Source organism: Lagopus muta, chromosome 4 (assembly GCF_023343835.1).
Source record: "Lagopus muta isolate bLagMut1 chromosome 4, bLagMut1 primary, whole genome shotgun sequence".
Taxonomy (NCBI): domain Eukaryota; kingdom Metazoa; phylum Chordata; class Aves; order Galliformes; family Phasianidae; genus Lagopus; species Lagopus muta.
In genome coordinates, this window is record NC_064436.1 from 46,748,127 (window position 1) to 46,762,397 (window position 14,271).

Here is a 14,271-nt window from a genome sequence, read left to right on the forward strand (position 1 = left end):
GCATTGAATAACATGTTATAATGATTTTTATTTTAGAACCTCATACCATGATTCTGTAATGGGGAACAAGTATGCAGCTAATAGGAAAAGCACTGGACAGATAAATCTAAGCACAAGTCCCATTAACAGTGGCAGTTGTTTGGGATACTACAACAATACAAGAAGTAATTCTTTGAGACTGAATTTGATCAGTGAGAGGAGAGGTGACCGTCGACGAAGCAACACACTGGATATAATGGATGGAAGGATAAATCATGGTGGAAGTTTGGCCAGGACTAGAAGCCTTTCCTCCCTGAGGGAGGGAGGGATGTATGATGTGCAGCCAACTACTGATCCTGTCAATCTGATGGCCACCATATTTTGGATTGCAACTTCATTGCTAGAGTCAGACTATGAGTACGAATACCTTTTGGCTCTCAAGCTGCTCAACAAACTTCTTATTCACTTGCCTCTGGATAAATCGGAGAGTCGGGAAAAGATAGAAAAGGTGCAGAATAAACTGAAATGGAATAACTTCCCAGGCCTTCAGCAGCTTTTCCTAAAAGGCTTTACTTCAGCATCCACACAAGAAATGACAGTTCACCTCCTCAGTAAACTCATCACAATTTCCAGGCATGCTTTGGTGGATCCTTCTCAGCTAGCAGGTATCATTAGTAAATGTGTTTGTAATGAAAATGTGATGTTTTTTTAATCAAGTGAAGTATAATCAAAATCGTTAGAGGTAATGCATTTGTCTTGAAAGGAACTCCCTTCAGTCAAATGTTTTTTGTAGCTGTTGATAGTGCAGTGCTAATAAGTGGGAATACATTACTGACAGTCATTATGTGCCAAAAAAACTGCACAAAAACTTTATGTATTGACATATAAATTACTTCAAACTTGCTGACAAATAAATCTGAAGAGTTTATGTATTACTTTTTGTGATCTTGTACTAAAAAGCTCTGTAAGTACTATGTCCAACATTTGCACATTATATAAATAATTTTCCTTATTGTGTTAAGCTGCTGAGTTTCTTGACAGCTTTGCTTAATTGATCCAGTGATGATTTTAGTTTCATCTGTCTACCTACTTAGACACGCACACATATTATGCATGAATGCAATGTCTATACATATATGATGTATAGGATATAATAATACATGTTTATACAATATATATATATATGCATGAATGTAGGTATATCATACTCTAAGAGTGCTTAAATAGCAGAAAGATACACATACACACACACACAGTCCACATTAAATTATGTTAGAATCATTAGAGCTCATATAACTGTGTTTATGTATGTGTTTAGGATTTCCCCTGAACATCTTGTGCCTACTTCCTCATTTGATCCAACATTTTGATAATCCAACTCAGTTCTGTAAGGAAACAGCTGACAGGATAGCAAAGGTATGTAAAATAATGCTTGCTGGAATTTACTTTTATTACCAGCACTGGTTCAGTATTTTTTCACTCCTTCGTATAATTCATTTATGTGATTCTATGAGTTATAAAGAGATAAATAACTATGAAATGTTTGATTTCAAAAATGTGATCCAGTCTGGTTGGTCTGAATAAGCTCCTGAGTTTTCTTTTGTCACTGAAAAAAAATACATACATGTTGCTTTTTCTATAAACTTTATAGGTAAAGAAAGAAATTGCATGTTAGCAATGATAACATATACTTTTTCTTGTTTGATTTTGCTGGTTGTAATATTATAATATTACATTTAAATTTATTAAATTTAGTAATATTTAAACTAACTCAGTTCTTATGCACACTTCCTAACATATTGATGATAAGAGAATCTTATCTTTCATATTTGTGGGTAAGAAGCAAAGATTCTATTTCTTGTACAGTGACTAACAGGAAATATCTTTAAAAAAAAAAAGATTGATATATTATTGCTGTTACTTTTAAAAATGTCTTGGTCTTCAGAACTTTTACTGACTTTGACTCAAATGAGAGTGTGATTTAACCCATTTATGGTTGCTTTATAATATTCAAAGTTTATAGATGTCAGGCATTCATTGAGAAGATCATCTAGGTTTCCTGCTACTGCAGCACAAAGTTAAAGTAAGACTAGTATGAGTAGTGAACAACCTGGGATTGTGGACACTGCAGTACAAATATTGCAGATACTCCTGGCTTCCTAAGTACTAACCCTCACAGCTCTGATTAGTACCACCATAGTAGAAAATGGCTGGTCAAGATTTATTTAAAAGAAGGATGGACAGTAATGCTGAAGAGACAGATCATGGCTTATGAATATCAGGGTGTAGTCATCACCCATTCAGGAATGTGGAACTACGTTTTCAGTAATTAAACAGCCTTGTTCCCTGACAGGTTAAAATTTTGTGATCTGTAATGTAATTGTATATACTTTTGGCTTTTCAGGTTTGTGCAGAGGAGAAATCACCAACTCTTGCCAATCTGGCTCATATGATGAGTTTATACAGTACACACAGTTATTCCAGGGACTGTTCTAACTGGATTAACGTTGTGTGTAGATATTTGCATGACTCCTTTTCAGATGCCACCTTTAACCTCGTAACTTATCTTGCAGAGGTAAATTTTTAATGAAGGTGTATTTCATGTTGACTCTTTACCTATTCTTGTTCATATGACTCTGAATACTGGGAGGAAAAGAACATCTTTCATCATGGCCACCATATTTTGGATTGCAACTTCATTGCTAGAGTCAGGCTATTATAATAATAAAATGTTTTAGGATATGGAAAAGGGATGACTACTGCTTAGGAGTAACTTAGGAGTGCAACAACTGGAGTGTCCCTTGAAATAATAACCACAGGTCCCTTTTTATAATAGTACTGTTTTGTAATGTCAGTTATGCTCTATGTTATATGAGTAAAACATGCACAGTCTTCACTTTAGTAAAATACATGTAATGCATATTTTAAAATATATGTTTTAACTAAGTACACATTTAAAGTTGTCCTTAAGAACCAATTTCAAAGTTTGTTTGTAAGTAGCATGTAGTATATCATCAAAAATAATTTAAGGATAGAAATCAATACGATGCTGCCAAGCACTTGTACAGACAAACTATTGCTACCTTTAAAAAAGTTTGTGATGTGAAAAACTTTTAGAGCTTGTCTTTGAAGATTGTTCCTTCAAACTGATAAGGAAAAAATACTTAAATATTCTTACAAATGAATTCCTATATATTTACTTTATTCGTAAGACTGTGTATACATGCATGGATGTAATTGTTTTTCTTGCAGCTTTCAGATTTTTACTTTATTTGAGCACTTTTATTTAGTAAGAAGTATTTTTTATTAGCTACTTCAGATCTGTGCTAACAGACGTGAGTGAAATTCTGGGGGAAAATGAGAACAGGCAATATTGTTTTATTCCATTTTATTCTCCATTTTTATGATAAAATAAGATTTAGAAAATCATGGAGTGGCACACTAAAATTTATCATAAGGAAAAATAAATAAGTATGGATGTTTGTCTACATTTTAATGTTCATTTTCATTTCTTGCTACCACTAAAGGCATTAATTCTTAAAATCTTTTTCCTAGCTGTTGGAGAAAGGGTTATCCAGTATGCAGCAATCCTTGCTACAGATCATTTACAGTCTTCTGAGTCATATTGACCTGTCCACAGCACCAGTGAAGCAGTTTAATTTGGAAATCATTAAAGTTATTGGTAAATATGTTCAGGTATGTACTCTGAGAAGCCTTTCTGCTCGTTACAAAATTGAAAATTACACTTGATCTTCTTTTGGACTTAATATATCTTAAATATAAAAAACCAGTTACTTAAAGTCAAACTCTATAGTATTTTATTTTTTTGTTCTACATACTGAATTTGTTATAGGCTTATGTATTTGTTCAATTGGAGTTACATCTTTTGGGACAAATTATGTGCATAAGAGTGCATCTGTTTGTAGATGTGGACAGTTCTGTGTATGTAGCCATAGCAGATGATCCTTTGGCTATTAAAATATAACTCTTTAAATAAGAAATGATTTGCTGTTAAATAAAACTTCTGGGCAGTACTTAAATGTATTCCTTTTCCGAAAGATTTACAGTTAGGTGCATGTTTAAATCACTTGCACTAATAAATCTGTTGAAGTGAGGAACATTAATGTTCACCTTAAGGAATTTGAGCACTTTTTATTAAAGAAAGTCCCCAAAACAGTGTTTTGCTCCAGGCAATTTGATTCTTTGTGATTGGAACACAATTTACTGCAGAATATTTTGTGGAAGAAAATGTAACATCTTGCTGAAAGATTTTTATGAAAATGCCAGGAGCACAAAGCCATTTCAGTGCACAACATTCTCATTATTTTTCTCCTTTTTTTTTTTCTTCCTTGAGTTCCATTATTGCCAAATGTAGCTCAGTCAAATGGTTTAATCATAATTAACCAGGAAAGGTAGTGTTCCCTGGATGATTTGTTATTGATGGATATGTACTTTAGATATTGTGTTCCTGTCTGAATGCATTAGGCAAAATGCAGTGATTGGTATATCAATGGTCCTCCTAGCCTGGCATCTGCTTGCTTTGCCTCTAACCTTTATCTGAGCTTTCTATGCAGGACCACACCACCATGGACTGTAATCGCAATTAGAAGATGTTAGCTGTCAAAATACTGGTAGTAGTGAAAGAATATTCCAGAGAAGCATATGCATTTTTGATAGGATTAAACAATTGGGTAATAAGAGGCCATAAAATAAGACTTCTTGTTTAACTGTGGTGCTTCAAAACAGGCTTTTTTAGTCTCCTGTGATCTCAATGCATCTTAATAAATATGAATTACTACAGGATGGTTCAAGTTGAGATGATATTTTTTCTTACGCTTATGATACACAGAAATTAACAAGGTTGTTGAAGGCCATCATTGATTACAAAGAAGCACATGCTAGTTAGAGCCTTGCAAGTGGTGCTTATTTGTTTTAATGCAGTAAATAAAAAGTATTTTAACAAACTTATAGTGGTACTAAAAAAAAATTACTAGTAACTCCAAAGAACTGGAAGATTTAGGTTTCAGTCAGAGTCCTAACATTTTCAGGAGCATAAATCTTAACTCTCCGTAAGTGCTGCTTGTGGTGTGTACCTCTTCTGTTACCACTCTGCAATCTCTGCAGATGGAATTGCTGAATTATTTACATCACATTAATCATCTTCTTGAAGAGAGAGCACTTAGCTCAGACTCAGCCTCTTATGTTCTCATACTTTTGTCCTTGTTTTTTTTTTGAAGAGCTCCATCAGTTTGATGCAAGATAAAAAATGTTGTAATTTTTTTTTAAACATCTTTCTAATGCCTGAGGAAATACAAAACATGTAATACATTTGTCTGTTTTAAATTCAGTTTATTCGGCCCCTAAGTGTGAAATAATTAAAGATGCCAGGAGGTAGAAATTATTTTGCTTTTAAATGCTACTCAGTTTTGTTTTCTGGGACATGAAGGACAGATGTTCCAGATAATGATAGAAAAGAAAGAGGGGAAAAAAAAAAAAAAAGATGAACACATAAACAAACTGCATAAATACTGGGAACAAGGGGCATGGAACAGTCCAATGTGCACTGTGATCTGGATCTAGTAAGCCTGCCTGGCTTGTTCTGACAGCTGTGGGATGACCTGATGCTTCACTGTAGCCTTACCAGCATTTTGAGTTCCAAAGCTGCTGCTAGTGCTAATGCCTTGCACTCACCTGTAGATTAGAGATTTTGGCTTTGGGAACCTTGAAATGAGTCAAAGAAAAAACCTACTGTACATTAAAAATTGCTGTGTTACTCAATGTGATTGTTTGGTGATTGAGTTATTTTCTTTTTTAGAGTCCATATTGGAAGGAAGCCCTCAATATCTTGAAACTGGTGGTGTCTAGATCAGCAAGCCTTGTTGTACCTAGTGATATTCCAAAATCTTATGGAGGTGACATAGGTTCTCCTGAAATCTCCTTCACAAAAATTTTTAATAATGTTTCCAAGGAGCTACCTGGCAAGACCTTGGATTTTCATTTTGATATATCAGAGGTAATCATTCTGTTTAAATTACAATGCAGTGATTTTCTGTTCCAAACTTGGATTTATTTTGTGTTAGCATCAATGTTTGCAATGATGTCTAAAAGTAAACATTATTTTTAAGAGTGCATGTTGAAGTTTTATACACACATGAAGTGTAACTAAAGTCGTACTGAAAAGATTTATTAGAGCTCAAAATGATGTATTAATTAATACAGATGACTTGTATGTCTGGAGATAAGAGCATAGCCAACTGACTGCTATATAGGGATGCAGAATCTGGAGAGAACTTTAGAAGGAATCAAAAATAAGGGATTGTGGTTGAAACAGTTCCTAGATAACGATTGGAGATGTGCATGGCATAGGAACATTACTTCAAGTGAATTCAAATAAGCCAAGACACCAGGTAATTCCCACAGAATTCATCAGAACAGCATTTCTTTTTAAAAGGGCTGAATACAATCTTTGATTTTCAGAAGTTGTGTGTGTTCTAGAGAAGTTGCTGAACTGTGGCAATAATTAGTTAATAACTGTGAGGGTATCTCAGAACTTAACAAGTTATTTTAAATGCATTTAAAATTATAACTGGACTGTCAGCATAGAATTTGCATTTTTCAAAAAAATTACAAGTTAGTAGAGCAACAGTCTGCTGCTTAAGCTACAAGTATTTAACTTTTTATTTCCAAGTATGCTGTTGTTGTGTAGGATTAGGCACAAACTTCGTAGAATTCTAGAATAAAAACAGCTACAAAGAAAAAGGCCCTCTGTAATGTAAGACTAATTTCTAAAATCAAATGTGTAGTCTCTGTTTACATAGATTTGAATTTTAAGAAAGCACATGTTGTCTTTGGTAGACACCAATTATTGGGAATAAATACGGTGATCAACACAGTGCTGCTGGTAGAAATGGGAAGCCAAAAGTCATTGCTGTCACCCGGAGCACTTCTTCAACTTCATCAGGCTCCAATTCAAATGCATTAGTTCCTGTCAGCTGGAAGAGACCACAGCTATCTCAGGTACGTTGTATCTCAAGCATGTTATGCATGCAATATAGACAGTGTTTGTGAACGTGTAATAAGAATATTTGTTCAAATGTAGTTTGAAATTGCATTATGTATTGGCAAAGCAATTAACTGATACAGAGTGAAAGCCAGTACAATTTAAGAGAAAAAGATTCTTTCTCTTTCTAGAGGATGTCAGCAGGTGAGATGACTAATTAAAAATACAGACATTACTTTTTTACTTGGACTTCTCTTAGATGCCTTGCTATGTGATTATTATTATTTGGTATATTTTTTCAGAGAAGAACCAGGGAGAAGCTCATGAATGTGCTTTCTCTGTGTGGTCCAGAATCTGGTCTTCCCAAGAATCCTTCAGTAAGTAGTGGTGCTGTTTTATGTTGCTTTTAAAGCTCCATAAATGAGAATGCTGCTGGGTTTTCAGGTACTGGTGAAAGTATGAAGATAGATTTTAGAAACTGGTTTTCAGTTCAGTAATTCACAAATCCAAGAGAAGATTAAAATATAAAAAGCAAAGAGAATAGAAATAGAATCATAAACAACAAATTTCTGTTATTCTTCAAGAGATCCAGACTTTCACAGCTCTCACAATAGAGAGAATGATATATCTGCTTTAAAGATGTAGTTGGAAGTCCAGCTAGTCTTGAAACAAATTGCATGTTGCACGTGCCCACAGTACAGTGATTACACTGGCACTCTTAATGCTGCTATTGCTACTAAACTGTGTGAAGCAGGATGGATAACTACTGGTGCTACAGAAGTTGAAAGATTTTATTTCTATTCTTACCTATATCTTCAGGTTGTGTTTTCCTCTAATGAAGACTTGGAAGTTGGAGATCAACAAACCAGTCTTATTTCAACAACAGAGGAAGTGATTCAAGAGGAGGAAGTGGCTGTAGAAGACAATACCAGTGAACAACAGTTTGGAGTTTTTAAAGACTTTGACTTTTTAGATGTTGAATTGGAAGATGCAGAGGTGAGACCTTGGGATTTCTTCTGTATATTCCCTTTTGAGAATGTTCTAAAAATTCAGCTTTGTTGGTGCAAGTCTAAGGAATTGGCAGCTCTTTTACCTAATTCAATTGGGAAGAGTTTATAATGTGATTGAATTTAACTTGCACGATAAAGAAATTTGTATCTTAAACTTTGCAGTATTATGTTGTTGCATACTGTGGGGGAAGGGGCTCTTTGTCAAAGGAGAGGTGAAGTGACAATCTGAAAGAGAGAGGTGATGTGGCAGCATAAGCCAGTGACAAGATGAACACCTGGTTGCAGTGCAATAGAAAACTTCTGTAGCAGTAGCACTATGCAATAGAAACCTCTGAAGCAGTATGCTAGGAAAATATAACCTTTGTTCCTGATACATTTCTGCATTTTGCAAAGATGAAAACAACTTTCAAAGTTGTAAATTGTACAATATACTAATTATGTATGATTGCTTCAGACATCATAATTGCTTGAATTACAACTTTCACATTATATCTGATTTATTGCAGTTACTTTTCTTCTATTTCTCCCAGTCAAAAAAAAAAAAAAAAAAGAGGAGAGGTAAAAACAAAATTGAGTTTTTGGAAATAGTAACAATTCCTTTAACAAGTGTCATTTATTTGGGGATAAGTATAAGAGGCTTGAGACCAGAATTTGATGAATTTTAAAAGTATGGCTGAAAGGACTGGGGAGAAGTAGAGAATAAATTAAATGCTTTGTAGTTTCTTCCAGTACTTTTGTTACTGTCTATACAAAGTAGTGAATTATTATTAATGACTCCTGCAGGTCAGAAGTCAACAGACTGCCAAGATATCAGTCTGTATAAATCCTAAAATTGCTCTTTCTCCTGATTTTATCCAGGTCTTTCAAAAGATCTTGGGCTTTTTCCCTTTATACTTTAGTTTTATCTTACTTTCTTAAATTTGCTGATTGCTTCACTTCAAGCCAATATTTGCATCTTCTAGGAGACACGTAGACTCATTATGATATATTGCGTATGTGTGACCACACTCCATAGAGATGCAGTTTCATACATTGAATGCTAGTTAAATAGATTAAAATCATTAATGCTCAGTAGTAGATGGGGCTTTACAGGTAGGATGCCAGAAATTGAAACTTTGCCAAACTACGCCGATCTTTAACTTTCTGATTACATGCCTGTAAGCAACATTTAATGCTAACATTAAAAAAAAAAAAAAAAAAAGCTTATAAGCTTGCATACAAGTTATGCACTTGACAAGAGAGGTGCCCAGTTTTTTACTGGAAAAAACAGAATGTTCTTTGCTCATGAAACTGAAGTGCTTCTTCCCACGGAAGTCGTACTTTATTGTTGTTGAGATTGTTTTGCTTTGACGTAATTTTTTTGTATCTTTTGTGGAGCAAAACAGATGAGAGAAAGTGGCTAGAAAACGCTCACTTTACTGTGGATACTCATAGTATATTGATCTCTTGTCATGATAAAAGATGCCCTCTCAGAGCAATTTTGGAACCCCACACTTGCACACTTGGGGCTGGATACAGTATTTTACTGACTGTAGGCTGACAAAGTGAACTGATCAGGTTTTCCATATTATTGGTTGTCTTGTTGGAGGTTGACAAAATGCTTGAGAAAATCAAAGATGATTATTGTACTTTTGAATTTTTAAAAAATACAGTGTTTAAGATCTGGATTTCATTTAGTAGTTTGGACGTTTACAATCTAAGTGTATCCCAGCTTATAAATATGAAAACAAGAAGGATCTGGCTGTTGATATTTAGGGTACTTTTCGTAAAATTGATGTAAAGTATCTGGTGAAATAGTTAATGAAGTTAACATAGTTAATCCATTTTTCTGCAGCTTGAGTGTAATGAATGTCGATGATGCTTTGTCAGTTGAATGTGGTCACTTCAGATTCATGTGTGTTAGTGAAAAGACTTCATCTAATGTTTGTTGCTTTACATGTTACGCTAGAGCAAATGTACCATAAGCATGCTGGTTTTGGTGTTTTGTCATCAGTTTATTTTTAATCAGTCTCCCATTAGAAAGATAAACTATTTTAAGTGCTAGCTTTTTGACTTAAGTTTTTTTCCAGAGCTTGAATCAGTCTTTTACTGTTTGCAAATCTTATGTAATAAAACATTTTTCCCTGGTTCTAGAGTATCTTTAAGTGTTCGTCCTCGTTCTTTCTAATTATATGTGTTTTCCTTTTTGCTAACCAGGAGCTGCAGGTAAGTTGCAGCCTGGTGCCCTGGCTTGTTCATCTGTTGTTGTCTGTGGTGTGTTTGTACTTTCTAGTCAGATACATGAAATGGATACCAATATAGTATAGATTATAGATTGAGCTACTTCCCAAGAATATAATCAAAAGAATTCTGCTTCTTGTGCCTTTATTTTAATTTCTTTGCAAACATCTTTTAGCAAGGTGCTTAAGCTTCCAGTAAAATTAAAGGGCTGATTGAAACTCTGTTCATAATGCATTTGATACTTGTGTTGTCTATGTTGCATTTATATGTTAGTTTTAATATGTTAACATTCATACGTGTACGTGTGCAAACTTTTTTTATTACAGGGTGAAAGCATGGACAACTTCAACTGGGGTGTTCGTAGGCGCTCTCTTGACAGTATTGACAAAGGAGACACACCATCTCTTCAAGAATGTCAGTACTCTGGTAGCACACCCAGCTTGAACCTGACCAACCAGGAAGATACTGATGAGTCTTCAGAAGAAGAAGCAGCACTGACTGCAAGTCAGATACTGTCTCGCTCACAGATGGTTAGTTATTTTTTGGTGAAAAGTATCTGTGAGAACTTAAGCTTTTACGTGCATTTTTAATTGCTAAGTATAGCTCATGCTTCTCATCCAGAGAAACAAATGCCTTGAATAAAACTGAACTGTCTTTGCTACTTTGTCACAGTAACTTCATGAAGGGAGTTACTTTGCTAGTGGTACAAAATAGGTTTATTGTTCTTGAACAACTTTAATGTTTTAAATGCATTTATACTTACTATTGTTCAAATGTAAGTGTAAAGTCCCATACATTACTTGCAAAATGTTTGTGGATTCCTAGCTGAGAAGAAATTCAAAATATTAAATGAGAACAAGAGCAGTAAGTGATCCCAGAGGATCCTCAGTTGTGTTTAACTATTGAAATTACTAATGTGATTGTGCCTTTTGAAGCTTGTGTCAAATCACTTGTAGGTGATTCAGAAGTCTCTCTACATTGCATTAATTAATTAAGAAAAAAGTGATCTCGGGGGAAAGGGAGCAGCAGAGATAGCATTCCCCTTTTCAGACTCGAGGCAAAGTTTATACTAACATTTCCCATAACAAAGAGATCTACTGGTCAGTGCTTTGCATAGCGTTTTTCCCCCTGCCAGAAACCTTTCAGAGGAAGAAAGGAAATTATTTTCAGGATCCCAAGGATAACTGCCAACTTCTCTTTGAAGTTAAATGTTACAAAAATGTGTGATTTTTTTTTGTGTAGAGCTGTTAATTTTGTGAAAAATTGAAACAGCTAATTAATCGCTCTGAAACAAATTATTTTAAAACTAATGTGTTTTTTCCTGCTTGGTACACCGAAGAATTTCTCTTTTTTTCTTTTCTCTTTCAGTTAAACAGTGATTCTGCCATAGATGAAACAATATCAGATCATGCTGGCTTATCACTTCAGTCTCAAGATTCCACTAGCAGTGTGGGAACAGAAGAGGTGCTTCAAATCAGAACTGAGACCCCAAGTTTGGAGGCGTCTCTAGATAACTCTAGCAACCAGCTGCCTGAGGTGGGGAGAAATGTGGGCTGGTGCATGGCTGATCTGGGCTCCTTCTAGTGTTCAGTAGCAACTTTTGCTTTCTTTTTTCATCTGTTACACTGGTTGTTTGATTTGCTTTCAATATTTCTAACCTGTTGGAATGTTTTTATGAAAGGTTCCCTCAGAATGAAAAGTATATGTGATGCACTCAGGGATCTTACCACAGGTTAAAAATATTCTGGAAGGGCTGATAATGAACATTTCATGGTGCCGAATGAAAATAGGCTAATATTTAAGACGCTTTTCCTTGATATGGTTGAAATCCTTCTTGAGCAAAATTTTCTTTCAAATACTTTATTTCCTTTGTTTGCTTTCTTTGGGTTAATGTGATTGGTGCTATGTGGGAATAAAACCTCAGGCCAGCTGTGTTAGCAGTTGGTTCAATTAAATAATCCTTTAAAAAGGACCACAGATGCTAGTGGTGTACTTTTTTGGAAAGGCCTTTGTGGAGTGAGACAGATTTCAAGCTAATGGCTGCCTACAAATCTGTGAGTACTTCAGTTTTTTTGGTTTTTAAAATCTTTTGAATAATTTAAAATAGCGAAACTCATAAAATAAAACTCCTCTGTTACAGTTCCTATGGTATTTAGCAGTTATAGATAAAAACTCCGGGTTTTTTTTTTCTTGAATTTGAAGTGGCTTGTTTTAGGTAGGCTTTGTAACTTCAGTTAAAATCAGCAATGAGACAACAATCTTATTTTTGATTGACTTTAACAGAGAACACGTCTTCTACAAGTTTTTCAGAAAATTAAGCTATTCTCCATACCTTTAAATAACCAGTGGACAGCTGGTATTTACTGAGTCTTCAGCTAACTTGATTTAGACACAATTTCTATGTTTCTGAACAAAGGCTGTATACTATACGTATTTGCTACCTGGAAAATACTCTTTTTAAAAAGTGAACCACCACTTATTTTAATTAAAGTAACTGAAACAACAGAAGACATATTTAGAATTTAGCAGGGGAAGCGTGAGTGACTGCAGTCGTGTGGTAAAACCCTCACCTTCTGAATGTGTAACACTGACTCCTGTAAAGCAGCCTTTTCCCACTTTTTTCATATTTTGCCACTGTGATTAACAAGGCATTTTTCTTTGTTTCATTTACTTATTTATTTATGAAAGCATTTGCTTACATTATAGTTGATAAATTGTGATAAGTTGTCTCAAATTTGTAGGGTGCCTACGCTCAGATTGCCAGTCAGGCTATTATGCTGTGTTTCATCTGCTTATCTACCTACCAGTGGAGTTTTGAGCAATGAAGAACTCTTAATCTGGATGAATCTTTTTTTCTAATATAGGACAGATGTGTGTTACTTTAAGATTTGAAATAATTCCTTTAGGAAAGGGAAAAGTGCCATTAAAGCTGGATTTTTTTAGAATCACATTCACTGCCATAGAACTTTTCTTTGTTGTTTGCCAATGGTACATTCTAAGCTGTAGTTCATTTTTGCATTTTCTTATTTGTTTCTAAGACTGCCTTTGTATTTGGACTTGTTCTTTTACAGCTCCCTTTATGAGATCACCTCATTTCTTATAAGTCACATGAAAATAATCATGGAAATAAGTTGCAACGTTTCAGTAAAAATATTGAAAACAATTCAAAGTAATGAGTACATTTACATTGGGCTAAAAAGTAATTTCATGACTAATCACCATCTAGCAAAGAGTGCTTATCAGAAACAACAGCTGATAAGTGAATGAGATTTTTCTTCATCTGTAAATGAAAAGATTGCACTGCCAGTGAAGTTAAAAGTTGGTTTATTTCATTTATTTCATAAATAAATTATCAGAGAGAGATATATGCCCTTGATGCGGAAATGTACATATATCAACCAAGATATAGGTCTGTAACTGAAGACTTTATTGCACTTTCCCATGTAGAAGTAACACTATGTATTTACATCAGAGTGCATAGTTAGTTAATATAGTCCCTATTTCTATTAATTATTGTTGAAACTGAATGTGGTAGCATTGTGCTTCATGTACGGCATTGTATAAATTCAGGGTTTTTTTGCCAATATTCTTTGTAGACCTTCAAAATGAACTTTCTAAGTCAGTCCTTCCCTTGAAGTTTCAATTAAAATAATTATATTTTTTTAGATGTCTTCTAAAATTTGAAGTCTCACATTTTAAAGGTGCTAGATTCCCCAAGAGAAAATAAAACCTTCATGTGGTATTTTGAGTTTGTTCTTGGACCTTATATGGCTGATAGTATTTGATGAAGAGGTTTAGACCAAAATAACTGGTTGGCTTCTGTGTGAAGCTGTTTTTGGGAAGGGGCTCAGCTGTACATACAGATTGATGGCAAAACTGGTGCTGTGCTTAAGGGAAAAATATAGACTGCAATTGCATATAAATGTAATTTCTAAATGTGATGTGATCCAAGCTTATTTTATGCTTGTTAGAATATGGGATTCAGTCAAACGTATACATTTTCATCAGACACAGTTCAAACATTCCAATTTACCTCACAATAAGTATTAGGTATCTGTCTAG

General features: G+C 34.4%; 1 protein-coding gene across 13 annotated transcripts in view; it reads left to right on the forward strand.

The window, feature by feature from the left end:
* Positions 1-14,271, forward strand: part of FRYL (FRY like transcription coactivator) — a 155,817-nt gene that overhangs the window by 122,687 nt on the left and 18,859 nt on the right. For all 13 annotated transcript variants that reach the window (XM_048943375.1, XM_048943373.1, XM_048943377.1 and 10 more), the window contains 10 exons: positions 37-644; positions 1,298-1,395; positions 2,384-2,554; positions 3,535-3,675; positions 5,795-5,992; positions 6,835-6,996; positions 7,282-7,356; positions 7,799-7,975; positions 10,536-10,739; positions 11,578-11,745. In XM_048943375.1, coding sequence (XP_048799332.1) covers positions 37-644; positions 1,298-1,395; positions 2,384-2,554; positions 3,535-3,675; positions 5,795-5,992; positions 6,835-6,996; positions 7,282-7,356; positions 7,799-7,975; positions 10,536-10,739; positions 11,578-11,745 — 2,002 coding nt within the window. The remainder of the gene's footprint in view (positions 1-36; positions 645-1,297; positions 1,396-2,383; positions 2,555-3,534; positions 3,676-5,794; positions 5,993-6,834; positions 6,997-7,281; positions 7,357-7,798; positions 7,976-10,535; positions 10,740-11,577; positions 11,746-14,271) is intronic.